General features: G+C 45.6%; 1 protein-coding gene across 50 annotated transcripts in view; it reads left to right on the top strand.

Moving 5' to 3' along the window:
* Nucleotides 1-16,071, top strand: part of DOCK9 (dedicator of cytokinesis 9) — a 298,290-nt gene that overhangs the window by 269,858 nt on the left and 12,361 nt on the right. For 29 of the 50 annotated variants that reach the window (XM_086330406.1, XM_086330405.1, XM_086330365.1 and 26 more), the window contains 4 exons: nt 2,082-2,292; nt 7,911-8,101; nt 11,291-11,391; nt 11,525-11,663. In XM_086330406.1, the coding sequence (XP_086186532.1) occupies nt 2,082-2,292; nt 7,911-8,101; nt 11,291-11,391; nt 11,525-11,663 (642 nt within the window). Of the gene's footprint in view, nt 1-2,081; nt 2,293-7,910; nt 8,102-11,290; nt 11,392-11,524; nt 11,664-12,544; nt 14,894-16,071 lie in introns of those variants that run through there. The other 21 variants (XM_086330386.1, XM_086330399.1, XM_086330395.1 and 18 more) reach the window with 2 other exon arrangements.

Below are 16,071 nucleotides of genomic sequence, written 5' to 3'. Positions count from 1 at the left end.
TTGTGTATTTACGTGTTGCACCGACTTCAGGACATCTCCCAAGAGATGAGATCCTCTTGCCTCCTGAAACTCAGGTCTAGTGGAGCTCCTGTTCTTTGCATTTACAAACGCCCCTCCTGTTCAGTTTCCAACAGCAATAAGCTCGACCTCTTTCTCAGTTCATCCTTTTGGAGGAGCCTCAGTTCATGATTTTGTCCTGAGCCCTGCGTAGGCATCCCCAGTGTCTGGAATTCATGTGCTTGGGGCTCTTCCCTTTCTCCAGAGAATCTTGCAGTCTCCTGCCCAGGTGGTAGGGAGGGGACAAGGGAGGAGGTAATTCTGGATGCTGGAGGCAGGAGATGAGCAAGGGTGAAGGTCCCACGTTCAGCCTGCAGCCTTCCACCTGCCCTTCCACCCGCGTCCTACTCTGTACCTTGCCCCCACTTTCTGCTGAGACTGGTGAACCCACTTAGACTCTTTCCAGACCGGTTTCTCCAAGGAACAATCTGTTCTTTTCTTGGGGGTGGGGACTTGGGAAGGGAGCCTGGGGTTCTGCCACTACCCGGCATAGACTCTGGGCCACTCACCAACCCATACCTCCCCTGGTCACCCTAATCCTAGTCTTCTCCAGATGCCCGTCTGTTCAGGCTGCTGTAACAGATATCGTAGACCAGGTAGCACACAAACAACAGAAATTTATTCCTCACAATTCAGGACAGAGCCTGGGAAGTCCAAGGTCAAGGCACCAGCAGACTCAGTCTTCCGAGTGAGATTCTTTTAACTGGTGCATAGACTTATCGCTGTGTCCTCATGTGGAAGAAGGGCTGAGGGAGCTCTGTGACGGCCTTGTATAAGGGTACTAATCCCATTCATGAAGGCCCCACCCTCCTGACCTAATCATCTCCTACCTCCCAATACCATTGCATTAGAGGTTAAGATTTCTACATGAGAATTTTGGGGGAACACACATGTCCAGTCCATCACAGCAGGCTTCTGCGGGGTGCTCTGGCTTCCTCCTTGTTGCCCCTTCCATGGGAATGTGGATTAGAACTTTAACCCCCATGCACCTGCCTTCCAGATATTCATTAAACTCACCCACTGCTGTTCTTCCGCCCTCTCTTTTGTCCTTGTCAGTTAATCCTATCCTTTGTGACAGAGCTGTACAAAGGAAGAGGAGAAACATGCATTGTGGGTCCATTTTTAGCCAGAAACCTCAACACAACCTTATTAAGACCTACTTCCTTTCTAGACCAAATCACTCAAGTCCAACTTGCCTTTTTCTCTGAAGCCAAAACCTCTGTCTGGATCAGTCTGTGTCTTTGACCTAACAACTTCTCTCAAGATGCTCATGCATTCATCTCTTACTTGTATTAAATTAATTCATATCCATGTGTTTATGTCTAATCTATCTACAGGTTAATTATGACTTGAGGGCTTGGCTTTAAACACTATTACTAAAATAAACATTTTTCTCTCTAAGCCAAATATGTAAAAATACAGCTTAGGAAAGAATCAGAGGAATCCAGATAGGGAGTCATTCCACATGAAACTAGCACGATGTCTTTAGAAGTCAATGTCATGAAGAAGAATAGTCTGGATTAAACAAGACTAAGGACCCATGACTAAATGTAAAATGCAATGTTTGATTAGATTCTGGTTCAAACACAAATAGCCAAAAATACCATTCTGGGACATTTGAGAATTTTTCATCTAAACTTGGTATACTGGGTACTATTAGGAGATTAGTGTTAATTTTGTAACATTAACAAAATGATGATGTATTGTGGTTATGGAGGAGACTGTCCTCATGTTTAGGAGATGCTGGCTCAAGTGTCATGATGTGAACCACTTACTTTGAAATGCTTCAGCTAAAAAAAAATCTACCTGTACGTGTGTGTAAGGAGACATATATAAACAAATAGCAAAGTATTAGCAATTGTTCTAAGTGGTGAGTATGTGGCATTTGTTGTACTGTTTTTTTCAAACGTTCTGAGTCTCCAAAACTTTTACTCATACAAAGTGGGAAAACACCACTTCAGCGTGCATTGGAGGAGTCCTTCACACACCAGAAGCTGTATTCCATTCCCTTTATTCATTTTAAGGTCAACCCCAAGGATCTGGATTCCAAGTATGCCTACATCCAGGTGACTCACGTGATCCCGTTCTTTGATGAGAAAGAACTGCAAGAAAGGAAAACGGAGTTCGAAAGATCCCACAACATTCGCCGCTTCATGTTTGAGATGCCCTTCACCCAGAGCGGGAAGCGGCAAGGGGGCGTAGAGGAGCAGTGCAAACGGCGCACCATCCTGACAGGTACGGCTCCCCCCTCCCCCCACCCCTTCCGGTAAGAGCCACACCCAGCTCTCAGCATGGAGGGCGAGAGAAAGAGCCTTCAGAAGGGATCCAGAAGCTTCTAGAACCGGAAGGGCCTTGGGAACTTAGTTAATTTTCCTTACATACCTGCTTCAGTTTAACACGTATCTCATGCTCGGTTTTGAAAACTCAAAGGACATTTTTCTGTTTACCTGTTGGGTATCTTCCATCAGACCAGAAGTCAGGTCCAATGTCACGTCACTTACCCTTTTTAGAATCTGGTGAAACCAGTGGGCCCATTTTCTTCCCAGAACGCTCTGGCATGCTGTTTCGGGCAGTTGGCAGACTCTCCAGCTACATGTCCCACTCCCGGGGAGTGGAGAACCCCTGTGCACAGTGCCGAGGCTACCTACATCAAGGGAACAGACCCCTGAAGCGTCTGTGCCTCACAGGTCCCAGCCTGAGCCTGCTCAGAGACTCTAGGGGGCGGGAACAAGTGGGATACGAGGCCCACCTCCTCCCTGAGTGGCTGGCCAGCCTCAGCTCTTGCTTTTAGAATAATAAGACAGCACAATCTCAGCTGCTAGTACCAGGAAGCCCACTGCATTCACAGGCTGCCCACTCAGTGGTGGCAAGAGTTTCAGTGGCTCCTTTGGCACCGCTTAGTAGCCACTGATCACCCACCCCCCAGAACTATGCTGTGTGACACATATAGAGTCGTCTTGGGAGTAACCTAAGAGTCACCATCGCTCTTAGGGTCAGCAAATGACAGGCAACCTTTAACCTTTAACAGGCAATAAAAGGCTTTCTTAAAAAAAAAAAAAAATCTGTGAGGACGCTATTGAGAATGCCACGTGTTGTCTGTATCTGCTATTGAGGCACATTTTTCAGAGCGGCCATAGTTAAGTCGAACCAGGAAGGCACCCAGTCCTTGTCCAGCGGTTGATGTCAAGTGTTCCTCCTGGTCAGGAGCAGGGAGCACTATAACCATCAATGAAAAGAGTTCTGTGAGGATGGCGCAGCTTCGGGTGAGGTTCCACCCTCGCCAGGGACGATACACGTTAAATGGGTGAATTGCGTGGTGTGTGATTTAGCGGTTACGAAAGAAAGAGTGTGGTTCATGATGAAATAGCTCAGGACAGCATATTGCATAGGATTTTTTATTCTTCCTATGGGGGAACTGAGATAAAAATTAAAATTCAGCAAAGAACCCCCGAAACCCTACATTCTTTTTCTTATTCTCTAAGGTATTTTATTTTTTAATTGAAGGATAATTGCTTTACAGAATTGTGTTGGTTTCTGCCAAACATCAACATGAATCAGCCATAGGTATACATACCGCTCCCTCTTGAACCTCCCTCCCACCTCCTTCCTATCCCACCTTCTAGGTGGTTACAGAGCCCCAGTTTGAGTTCGCTGAGAGTCATACAGCAAATTCCCATTGACTATTTATTTTACAAATAGTAAGATAAGTTTCCATGTTACTCTCTCCATACATCCCACCCTCTCCTTCCTCCCCGACCCTACATTGTTTAAAAAGGAGCTTCTGCTCCTGTTTTTAGAAAAATAAGACGACCTGTAAAACACAAACAATATTGTCCTCAAAAACATCAGCCCCTCCCCATAGATTGAAAGTAAAAGTGTCACTCAGTCATATCCGGCTCTTGTGACCCCATGGACTGTAGCCCGCCAGGTTCCTCTGTCCATGGAATTCTCCAGGCAAGAATACTGGGGTGGGTAGCTGTTCCCTTCTCCAGGGGATCTTCCTGACCCAGGGATTGAACCCAGATCTTCTGCATTGCAGGCAGATTCTTTACCATCTGAGCGATGAATTGTTTTTCTGATGGACACAGTAGCAAATCCTTATTAAGCAAAATAACTGCATTTTTTAGATGGAGTCATTTTACAAGAATTACCAGCTTACCATGTTCATCTTTCCAGCAGTGATAACCTCAGATCAGGGCTTATCAAAGGTTGTTCCCTGTTTGCGGTGTCAGCAACACCTGGGAACTTGTGGCACGCTGGGGGCGGGGCCCAGCTGGTGTGGCTAACTTAGCCTTCCAGGTGTTTCTGACACTGCTCAGGTTGGAGAACTGCTGATTTAAATAAACCGAGCTCACTGATGAGTCAGGGTCAGGATTTGTATCATGATTATCCCACTCAGGGAGCATGCTGATTCATAAACAGTTACCACGGGGTGTTTTCACTAGCCAGTTTCCCGTTTTGTCACAGAAATATTTTAGATTAGATAACAGACCAGAGCAAAGCTCTGTACCCGCCTGAGCAGAGGGGACAAAGAGTAACGCTGCTACAGAGAAAGGAAATAATCGACTCAGGAAATAATCACCCTGAGGAGGTGTGGGCAGCACAGACCCCATCACATCCGCACTGTGTGACCTTGGGAAGGTCACTTAACCTCTCTGCACCTTAGTTTTTCATCTGTAAAAACAAAGTTATACTGTCCATCCTGTGTGAAAGGATCTGGTAAATTATGCCCAGGTGGGGAAGGAATGCACTTCATTTTGGTACAATCTCATCTACCATTGAGCTCCTTGCCTTTTGAGGTTCAGATCAGATCAGATCAGTTGCTCTTAGTGCAACAAAAGAGCAAGAAAGGGTGCAGTTTCTGCCTCGAAAGATCTCAGAATTTCACAAGGTTTAACTACTGGTAGCAACAAAGATTTAGAGAAGGGGTTATAAAAATGCTACTGAGAACCTATAAACTATACCAACCTTCAGTTAAAGACACACAGGCCAGGATATTCTGCGTTTTCCCTTGTGTTATTAATCCCTTAGGTTCTTCTTCCTTTGCATTGCTTCACAGCTGTCCTTTGGCCTTCAAATTGTGTAGAAGTCCCTGCCCTCCGAACCCAGACAGGTTCACTTTCTTGGATAGTTCCCTCAGTCAGCTACAATGGTGGGGTCATTTGAAAGATCTAATGATCACCCTCCCATCCCCCTCGGTGTCAATTCTGAGCCTGCCTCCCTACCTGACCCCGTCTGTTCCTTCTTTCATGGAGCTCATCCCATGGAGTTTCTTCCTGGTCATTATTCCCCAGTCTCCCAAATCACGTCCAGACTCCTTCTCAGGTTGGAAATAATTCCCCCAGCCCTCACCCCCGATCAGCCTCACCAGACTGTACACTCACACCCCTCAGCCATTTCTTCCTCATCGTCCTGACCAAAGGGCTGCAGACCACTGATGCGGGCTGTTGATTGATGATGTAATGGCTCACTCAGTCCACCACCTAATTTTCCACTTTCCAGGCCTGTGTGCTCTTCCATGTAGCCATTTGGGCAGTAATACATTCTAACGTTCAGCAAAACTTACGGAGCACGGGCGGGCAATGTCCAACCTGGCGTATCAATAAAACAACTCTCTGTGCAGTTGAATTCTAGCAGGAGGAGACAGACGATAAACAGTAAACATAACGAGTCAATGTGTCTGTGTTGGAAGGTAATACATGTTCTGGACAAAAGGGGGATTGGAAATGGGGGGGTCAGGGAAGGGGAAGACTGCAGGTTAAATGGTGGGTTAAATGGAAGCCCTCTGGGCTTCATGGAGAGTCCAGACTTGAAGGAGGTGAGGGAATGGTCTGTGCAAGTGTCTGAAGGAAGACGGAGCTATGGGGGCAGAGGCCAGCGGTGGGGGTCCCTGTGCCCACCACGCTCAGGGGGTGACCAGTAGGCCAGCGTGGCTGGAGCCAAGTGACCCCAGTAAGAGGAGACATGAGGCCAGTAAGGAAGGCTGCGCCAGGGGGTGGTCCTGGATCATGTGCCTTGGTGGGCTCATGCACAGACCCTGAGTTTTCTATATCATTTCATCTCTCCTGTGCCTCTTTTAGCCCCCTATGACCATCATAAGAAGCAGTGACTCAGACCTTTTGCTGAGTGGAATCACTGTAACATGGACATCTCACAAATACCTTTGGAGTTGTTTTTTTTTCTCTCTGAAATAATGGTGCTACCACCCCATATCACCCAGAAGCACTGTGATAACACGAGTCAGTGTGTTTTGACATGGCGTGAGCCTCACAAGACGTGTGTCCTGACAAATGAGAACACAGTTTTCTCCTCACTGTAAAGCACGTCTGTCACGTCCGGGCGCACCTGTGGTTGGAGAGCTGTTCCCATCTCCCTGGCTGATAAACAGCAGCATCTAGTTCTTGTCACAGGAACCTTCAGTCCAAAGAGGACTTACCAATCCCAGTGTCACCACTTAAAAACTGTGTGTCCGCAGGGAACACAGAAGAAATGGCAGACACGGACCCTCGGCCTTAGATTGATAAAGCATTCAGCAACCAGGGCAGGCCTGTAAAGGGTGTGACAAACAGGGCTGGATCAGGTTGAATGTCTTTCCCGCTCTGGACTTTTGGGTGGTCCTGAGGGAACTCTGGGAGCCAGCCTTTCTCGTTTTGTGATCAGTCCTTTTCGAGTAATCCCTCCCCAACCACTTACTAAATAGTAAAGAATATAAACATAACACTCCTATCTTATTTCCACTTGTTAAAAAGTAATACAAGCTTTAAGCATATAGCTACCTGCCTATTCATAAATACATATATGAAATAAGAATATTATATTTACATGTACAATATATAAGCAATAGGGGAGAAATGTGAAACAGTATTGAATTAGAAACAACTATTTTTCTATTCTTTTTTTTTAATTGGAGGCTAATTACTTTACAATATTGTGGTGGTTTCTGCCATACATTGACATGAATCAGCCATGGTTATACATGTGTCCCCCATCCTGAACCCCCCTCCCACCTCCCTCTCCACCCCATCCCTCAGGGTTGTCCCAGCCCTGAGCACCCTGCCTCATGCATCGAACCTGGATTAGCAGTCTATTTCACATATGGTAATATACATGTTTCAGTGCTATTTTTTCTATTCTTTTTTAAACCAACTCTTTGGTGTTGATATGTTTAGGTGTCTTAAAAGAAATGAAAACAATATTGAGTGGCGTCTTTTTGGGTAAAAAAAAATGTGTGAGAAAAACTAAATATTTTTTAATGTTGTTGAATCACTCAAGTTTTAAAACATCTTTATTATTGCAATTCAAAGTTTGTGAATTTCCGGTTCATAAAATACTTTGCTTGGAAATACATTCTCACATGTTATTTTCATTGATTTCTCTGAGTTGTGCAAACTTAAGCATGTGATTCCAAGTTGTTGCATGGCTCAAGAATATTCTATGGAACTCTTTTCTGGACTTAACTCTATTATATGATATCTCAAGACTGTTTATTTAGTCTTTTTTATATTTGCAAAGCTGTCTCATGCCTGCTAGCTCATTCAGCTCTCACAACTTCCAAGAAAGGTTTAGCACATTTATGGGCAAGAAAATTGAGCAAGAGTGATCAAATGACTTCTTCAAAGGCAAACCTCTCTATTAAAATTAACAAGAACCCGACCCTCTTGACTTTATGTGGTGCCTGTGGTTAAACGCACACCACAATAAAGGAAGGCTGGATTCTGGTTCCACGAAGTGCCGGCATGTGTCCTAGACACGCCTCAGGTTCCTTACCTACTCGGGCATGGTGATGAGCTGTCCGTCGGGACGAATGTAGCGGTGCGAGCCATGGCCTAACTCTGCGCCGTGTTCCTCCGCAGCAATACACTGCTTCCCGTACGTGAAGAAGCGGATCCCGGTCATGTACCAGCACCACACAGACCTGAACCCCATCGAGGTGGCCATCGACGAGATGAGCAAGAAGGTGGCCGAGCTCCGGCAGCTGTGCTCCTCGGCCGAAGTAGACATGATCAAACTGCAGCTCAAGCTCCAGGGCAGCGTGAGCGTCCAGGTGAGCCGGACGCCGGGCCAGGCAATCCGCACGCCGGGCCAGGCAATCCGCACGCCGGGCCAGGCAATCCACAGGGCAGCTCCTGTGGACCCGGGGAATTTCAGGTCATTCACACCAGGTCCAGAGGCGATCCCCACCCCCTCCCTTCCGTATTTGTGCGGTTTCTCCCGATCCCAGATGGGCGGGAGCCCTTTGGCTACAAGAGCGTCATTGTCACCAAGGTGTCTGCAAGGGCTAGAGATGGGTACAGCCTGGCTTCTCAGAAATTTGGTTAATTCTGATTGCCTAATGGAAGCATCAAGACTTAAATAGGGTGAAGTATGGAGAGCTATAGGTTTTCATATGAAACTATTGTTTTCTGGTTTCTATGAAAATTGTAACTGAAAAGGTACCTTAAGTTTCACTCTTTTAATGGTATCTTTTGATTAGTGAAATTCTTCATTTCAACATAGCCCAACTAATCAATAGTTCCTTTATTAGTAGCAGATTTTGTATCCTCTATAGAAATCTGTTTCAGAGATGTTCTTTTTTTCTTTATCTGAATTGATTTTTATGTGGTAAGAAATAGGGGTCAAGACTTTTTTTTTTCCTTTAGCTGTTCAGGTGAAGTCGTACTGGATCTAGGTGCTGACTTTTTTTTGTCCTTTTTATTGGAGTGTAGTTGCTTTATAATGTTGTGTTGGTTTCTGCCAGAGAAGGCGATGGCACCCCACTCCAGTACTCTTACCTGGAAAATCCCATGGACAGAGGGGCCTGGTGGGCTGCAGTCCATGGGGTCGCGAAGAGTAGGACATGACTGAGAGACTTCACTTTCACTTTTCACTTTCATGCATTGGAGAAGGAAATGGCAACCCACTCCAGTGTTCTTGCCTGGAGAATCCCAGGGATGGGGGGGCCTGGTGGGCCGCCGTCTCTGGGGTCACACAGAGTCGGACATGACTGAAGTGACTCAGCAGCAGCAGTTGGTTTCTGCTGAGCAGCAAAGTGAATCAGTTATATATATACATATATCCACTCTTTTTTAGATTCTTTTCCCATTAGGCCATTATAGAGTACTGAGTAGAGTTTCCTGTGCTATAGAGTAGGTCCTTATTAATCATCTATTTTATACATAGTAGTGTGTATAGGTCAATCCCAATCTTCCAGTTTTTCCCACCCCACCCCCACCCCCAGGTGCTGTTTACACAGGTATGTTCAGTTTGTAAAAATTCATCAAGCTAAACACTTACACGCACCTTTGTGTTGGTATGGTACACTTCAATCATAGGGATGTTTTTCAGATATTGTACTTACATGGTTTCCTAAGAAATTAATAAGTGTTAAGTTACTCCCTCCAGTGACCAGCATGCTTCTTGCTTTATTGACGTTTTTAAGTATGTATAAATAATTCTAGCCACCTGCATTATGTGTACATTCCTATATCTGCTTCTTTTCTCTTTCAAGAAGAATGTGTTTATGAAGGTTACATGTACATTGTAATACACTGATTTCATTTTCTGAAATCAGTTTTTGTCAACTTTTTATCAGATCAATGCTAAGCTGTTACCTCACATTTTTCTAAATGTCATTCACCTCAAAAGTATTTACAGATGTTTTCAACCTCTTCTCTTACGGCCCAAAAGACTAATATACCAAAATAAGGTATCAGGTGAAGATGATAAATACTCCAACCACGTGAGTGATTGCATAACGGGCCAGAGGCCACAATTTTCTGCAGCTTAAAACAAAAACCGCTCAGTAACGTGGCCTGGGCCTGGAAACAGCCAGCCTCTGAAGAGGCCAGTGCGGAGGGAAAGACGTGCCAGGGAAGGGTGGGGCTGGGCAGGATGCACTTTCCAAAGGGCACGTGCCCTGCCTTTTGATAGTGACTTTAGCGTTGGATAAATGCCTGGTCGCCTTTAAGAGCAAAGCATTCTGTGATGAAGCAAGGAGGTGAAGGTTACGCGTGTGCACCCTCCAGGGTAACAACAAAGCTGGAGTCCGGGGAGAGAAGCCTGATCCTTTTATCTGTGTTTCTTTAATTCTTCCACCAAGAGCCTCTCCGGGGTGGCTGTGCACAGGACAGAGCCATCGGGTGGCTTCATGACTCTGTGCTCCACTCCAGGGTCTTGGCATGTTGATCTTATGAAGTGTCATGAGCTTCCTTCTCCATCTTCTTAAAACTGAAGATACACGTCACTCTGGATATTGCTTCATTTGGGTCACTTTTAGGTTATTGACAAAGCTCCCCACATATATCCAGGGATCATACCCAGTCATCCCTGAGGGTTAGCTAGTTGTCCCTATGTCAGAGGGCCCCTGTCTAACCTCTGTGCCCCCCGTCTCCCCACCCCTGGTGTGAACTCTGTCAGTTCAGTTCCCCTGCCGTTACTGCAAGTCCTACATGCCAAGACCACTGCCCATGCCCTTCACCCACAGCCACAGCCACGCCCTCCCCGCTCACTTACCTCCAAGTCCTCCGGGACACGCCCCACCCCTGGAAAAATCATGCAATGATCACGTACTCAGGCCCTTTCCCAAGTCCCAAGTGCCTGGAACTTTCCCCTCCCCATCCAGTGTGTCTAACCCTCTTTGTCTGCACACTCCCACATTTCTTGACTTACTCAGCCTCAGAGAACTCCGCTTGGTGAATTAGAGGAGACATGCAGGGCTCTGAGTCCCTCATCTTGTTGCCAAATTCCCCCGAATCTTTGGCCTCCCAGCCCCTGAGATGGTTAGTTCGTTTAAGGATAGCAGATCAGCTTCACAATTCCACAAGGGGGAAGAGTTGGTTCTTTAAAACTGGCACATCTACTTTGTTTTCCAGTTTTCATTGAACTCACCAGACTGACCTCTTAGTTCAGTGTCATTTAGCACAAATACCAGCTGGAAGACTGGCTCTGATCTCAGGTGTCTTACTTATTGGCTGTTCGACCTTAAACAGGTCCTTACATTTTCCAAGCATTAGTTCTTCCCACATAAGATGAACCATCATCACAAGTGCCCTGAGGATGGCTGAGATGACAGACATCAAATAGCTTATAGCAATATGAGCTTGATCCATGGTTTCTTCTTTGGGGTCCTAAGTTCATGGAGGGCAGCGGTCATAACTAACTCACTCAAGCAGCATTTTTAGCAAATGCCAGCTGAAACTAACGATGATGGGCATTTTCTTCATAACCTAATTTTAAATTTTTGTTCTTTATCCAGGTCAACGCCGGTCCCCTAGCATACGCCCGAGCTTTCTTAGATGACACAAACACAAAAAGATACCCTGACAATAAAGTGAAGTTGCTTAAAGAAGTTTTCAGGTAACGCACACTGGAAATGTCTTTCTCTTGAAGTAGCGATCGTTTCTGTGCTCGTTCAGGAAAGAGATCCTGCCAATTGGGCTCACCCTTTGTTCTGTTCATGCCTTGATTTCCCTCTCCCGCACCATTTCAGGCAATTTGTGGAAGCTTGCGGTCAAGCCTTAGTGGTGAACGAAAGGCTCATCAAAGAGGATCAGATAGAGTATCAGGAAGAAATGAAGGCCAACTACAGGGAAATGACAAAAGAGCTTTCTGAAATCATGCACGAGCAGGTAGGTGCCACACTGTCATGTGTAGACCCGCCGCATCACTTGGGGGTCTCAGGTGCACCCTACAATGGTCTGAATGCCCCAACATCCTTCCAAAATGTTGCTCTCTGAAGGATAGTGTAGCATGCTGCACTGCTGCTACTGTCTAACCACAGGGGCTTGGGGAACAGCTAACAACAAGCCTAACAACAAGCGTCATTGTCTAACCCCCTTCTCTATCACTCAATCTGTCAATAGCTCAGAAACAACTCACATAAAAGAAATACCAGTACTATTCCTGGAACTCTTTATTCACCCGATCCTTTGGAAGAAGAGGGTTTGTCAGCGTGCTTTAAGGAATTCTCCGTTGCAGTAAATGTCTTTCACCATTAAAAAAAATAGGGTTGTGCAGAGTGTGACTCCTTACAGCTGACCTGGGTGCCCCAGTGAGTCAGTCCTCAAGGCTGCTTCTTTATTCCTTGTCATTCCAGGCAGCTTTCCTGATTGCACTGCTACCACCATCTTCGTGTATGAATTCCTTTCAGTGGGATTACATATTTGGGCTCAGTGGTCATCAATGGGGACAGCTGCCCAGGGAACTAAATGAATGTCAAAGGCCGCTTCCTGTTGCTTTTTGAGGGGTCTGTTCTCCATCAACCACAGAGTTGATGGAGACTTCTTCTCTGTCAGTCTTTCTGATCAGTGTTAGCCCCATAAGCGGCCCACATGACTGCTTCTGTCTATTGCCTACATTACTGGCTTTCATTCTTAAAAAAAATGGAAGCCAGTGCCATTGTGTCAGTTAACCTGTGATGATTTAGTTAGGAGGCTTCTGTTGTAGAAAACTAACTTAAATGTCTAAGCTTTAACTTGCTTTTTTTTCTCCTCCATGCTCACACGTTCAGATGGGATGGTAATGTCATTTTCTACTTTTATTTCTCTGGATCTTAATAACTGGCTCACAGCAAGTTGCGACTGAGTTTGGACAACTGTAGACACCGACATAATGACAGTACATGTGCAAAAAGAAGGCAGCCCTCTTCTGGGCATTTAGAAAAGTACAAAAAAAAATAGAAATGACTAAAGAAATAAATATGTGAATAATTGAGCAGAAAGAGAGGGTTTTGTGGGAACAAGTGTCTGGAGAAAGCTCAGGGTCTTTTGTGTGGGGCCTCCAGGTAGGATGGAGAGCTTGATCAGTGGCTGTCAGCACTTGGCTCTAGACAAGATGACAGGAGGGGAAAAAAAGTTCAGAACCGAGAATATTAAACTCCCAGACTGTGTGGACATAATGCTGTGCTGGCTCTTAACTGCACCTTGAATTTTCCATTATCCTAACAACTGTGAAGATTAAACTTTGAACCCTTAAGCAAAAAGGGTCTTGGCCTGGAGTCTTGGGTTTTCCAGGGGAGCCTCTGAGTGTGTATGTTCCTCTCAGTGTCCACCCGGCACTAGGTCAAGTCTTGTGCTTAGAATTCTTCCCTGCGTTATTGAGTGTGAAAGAGACTTGTTGAGAGTCAGCGAGGCGGCCACTCTCTCTCTCCCAGCATGGAAATCTGTAAGATCTTGAGAAAAGGAGCTGGTGGAGAGCACCGATGCTCCAGATTCATTAAAAAAAAAAAAAAAGACTTTTCCAAGGGCCGGGACCAGGTCGTGTCCCCACCAGGTACATGCAGGATAGACTTCAAGGTGCTTTTACCACCTGGTGAGCTTAGAAGGCTCTCTACTCACTAACCTGTAGAGGAAACGAAACACGCTGTCCTTGACTTGCTCTTTAATATCCTGATCCGATAAACCCTGATACGCAGTGGGAGGTGAGCTGACCCACTCCCTCGGCCCTGCACTGAGGCCGAGCTCCCTGGGGGTGTCACAGTCACACAGTGGCCGCTGGGTGATGAGTTGTGAGAAGTGTCGCTGGGCGCATTGCGCGTGGGTAATGCTGTGTCTCTGTGCCTCGAGATCTGCCCCCTGGAGGAGAAGACGAGCGTTCTGCCAAACTCCCTGCACATCTTCAACGCCATCAGCGGGACGCCCACCAGCACGCTGGTGCACGGCATGACCAGCTCGTCCTCTGTGGTGTGACCCCCGCCGCGTGGTCCGCGGGTGGGGACTTGCTCTGTCATTTGCAAACTCAGGACGATGACTCCAAAGCTAATCCCTGGGCACGTGCCTGACGCGGGGAGACCGAGCACAAGGAGGAGCCAAGGGGATGGAAGAGTTACGGGAACTAAAGAACTGAGTAATTTCGTAGCACATTTCCTGGAGGAGTCCTCCTCAAGAGAGCACTCGTTATTATTTTTTTTAAATCTCTCTGGCAATATTCAACGTTTTCATTGTGTCTTAACAGAGGTGTGTGGTGGACACTCTTCGGCTGGAGTTAAATGTTTTTCTTCCTTACAGAAGTAGTATTAAAAATAAACGGCCTGGAGAAAACACGTGTTTTGGAATGCACGTAGCACTGAAGTCGAGGCTGGAGGGTAACCCTTGGCCTCTAGGCTAAGCTGGAAAATCTTGAAAATATTTTTTTTTCCTGTGGCACATTCAGATTGAAAACAAGAACTATTTTTGTGACTAGTTTTTGATGACCTGAGGAAACTGACCATTGTAATTTTTGTACCAGTGAACCAGGATAGCCAGTGCTTTTGTACTCATTTACTTGCATTTAAGAAATAGGAAAGCTGAAGAAACTACGGGAGCTTAAAACTAGTCAAGCAGTTTAGAACCAAAGGCCTGTATTAATAAACACAGCTATGCTAAACGTTTAAAGGAGTACAGTATACTGTTATGTACATAGAGTTTGTTAATACAGTCTTGGCATTGTGTACATACACGTATGACATTTCTACGTTTTTAATACGTCAGCTTCTGCATAAAGTTCAATTGTGACAGATTTGTGCTGTTCTTAGTATATGCAACGCACTTGACTCTGCTGTTTTATTCTTGTATATAAAAGCAGTGCAGTATGGAGGTGTATACAGTCTTTGCTATGTTAGGTTTATAAACCATTTTAAAAATTTCATCCTTTTGCCAAAGTGGTGGAGTATGTCATTGATAAATCATAAATCCTGTGGTGAATAGTGGTGTAATGTAAAGCCTTCACCATGTTCTATTTTCTTTTCAGACATTAATTGAGTAATTTTATATTTGGGAAAAATAAAGGTTTTTAATTTTATTTAACTAGAATCTCTGCCCTGCTGTAATTAAACATTCTGTACCACATCTGTATTAAAAACAACATTGCTGATTTTCCTGTAGCGAGTATTGGGTATTTATTGTCGGACAGCCTTAAGAGAGGGCAGGATATTGAAATATTTGGGGGTGAAATAACGTGGTATATGAAATTTGCTTAAAAATACTTGAAGGGGAAAAAAGAGGGTAGGGATTTGAAACAAGCTTGACAAATGTTGGCTGGTGATTGGAGAAGCTGAGGTTGGGCGCCTGGGGACCGTTGCACCCGTCTCTGCCTTTGTCTAAGTTTCCACAGTATAGATTTCAAGAGGCGGACTGGGGGGCTGGATCTCCCAGAGGACTTGGATCAGCGCTTTGTCACCCTGCAGTCTGCTTCTGAATTCTACTGGTTGTTCCCAAGGATGCGTAGACACGTTAATCCCTCTGTCTGTTCCCCTTCCACTCCTTCATCACCTCCCTGGTTGACTCCTCTGGGACAGGTGGTCGTTTATCCCAGCAGGGTATCCTGGCCAGGTGAGCTCACCTTCTTGGGCCCCTACAGCATCACCAACCCTGGACCTGAGTCAAGTGATGGCTCAGACCACAGGTGCTGGTCTTGCCTGTGACACGCCCAGGGCCCTAGCCATGATCCACTCAGCCCCAGAGAGTTCCAGCAACAGAAGGAAAAGGAGTCTTTCCACAAGAAATAAAATAGCCGCTTTTCCTACTTGGGGGGTTTTGGAAGCTGTCTTTTTTCATAACTGGTGGAGGAAAGAAAACGTGACACTGTGTACCTCTTGAGCACACAGAAGCCAAGGATCTTCTGGTGTCTTTGGAACATTCTCTGTCAGTGGGCAAGGCTGTATTTTACAGATGGAGACAAGGTTATGAAGAAGAGATGTGAGGCATTATGACAGCTCACCAATCTGCAGCCCATTCACTAGTGGATCCGGACTTAGGGCTTGAGAACATTCTCTACGTTTGCCCAGAGTCACTGACATCCCAGCCCCGTGTAATAAACCTTAACTCTAACACCATCAGGGAAGAGGTCTACAAGTTTGTCTCCCGTTGCTGGGCTGGATTTCCTCCTCGTAAATGCCTCATTTAGAAGCCATAAAGTTCAAGTCATCATGCAGTAAGATAAATATATGTCTAGAAAGAGCTATCTTGCTATCTCATGGTTAAACTTGGAAAATAATTTGTACAGATTTCATGTCAGATAAGATTCAGCTTGGAAGGTGACCAACCCTTGTTAATTACAACA

Source organism: Bos grunniens, chromosome 12 (assembly GCF_055505025.1).
Source record: "Bos grunniens cultivar Pamir isolate PY7600 chromosome 12, Bosgru_T2T1.0, whole genome shotgun sequence".
In the NCBI taxonomy this organism is placed as follows: Eukaryota; Metazoa; Chordata; class Mammalia; order Artiodactyla; family Bovidae; genus Bos; species Bos grunniens.
Note: the sequence above shows the minus strand (reverse complement) of the source record. Positions and strands in the feature narration are given on the sequence as shown.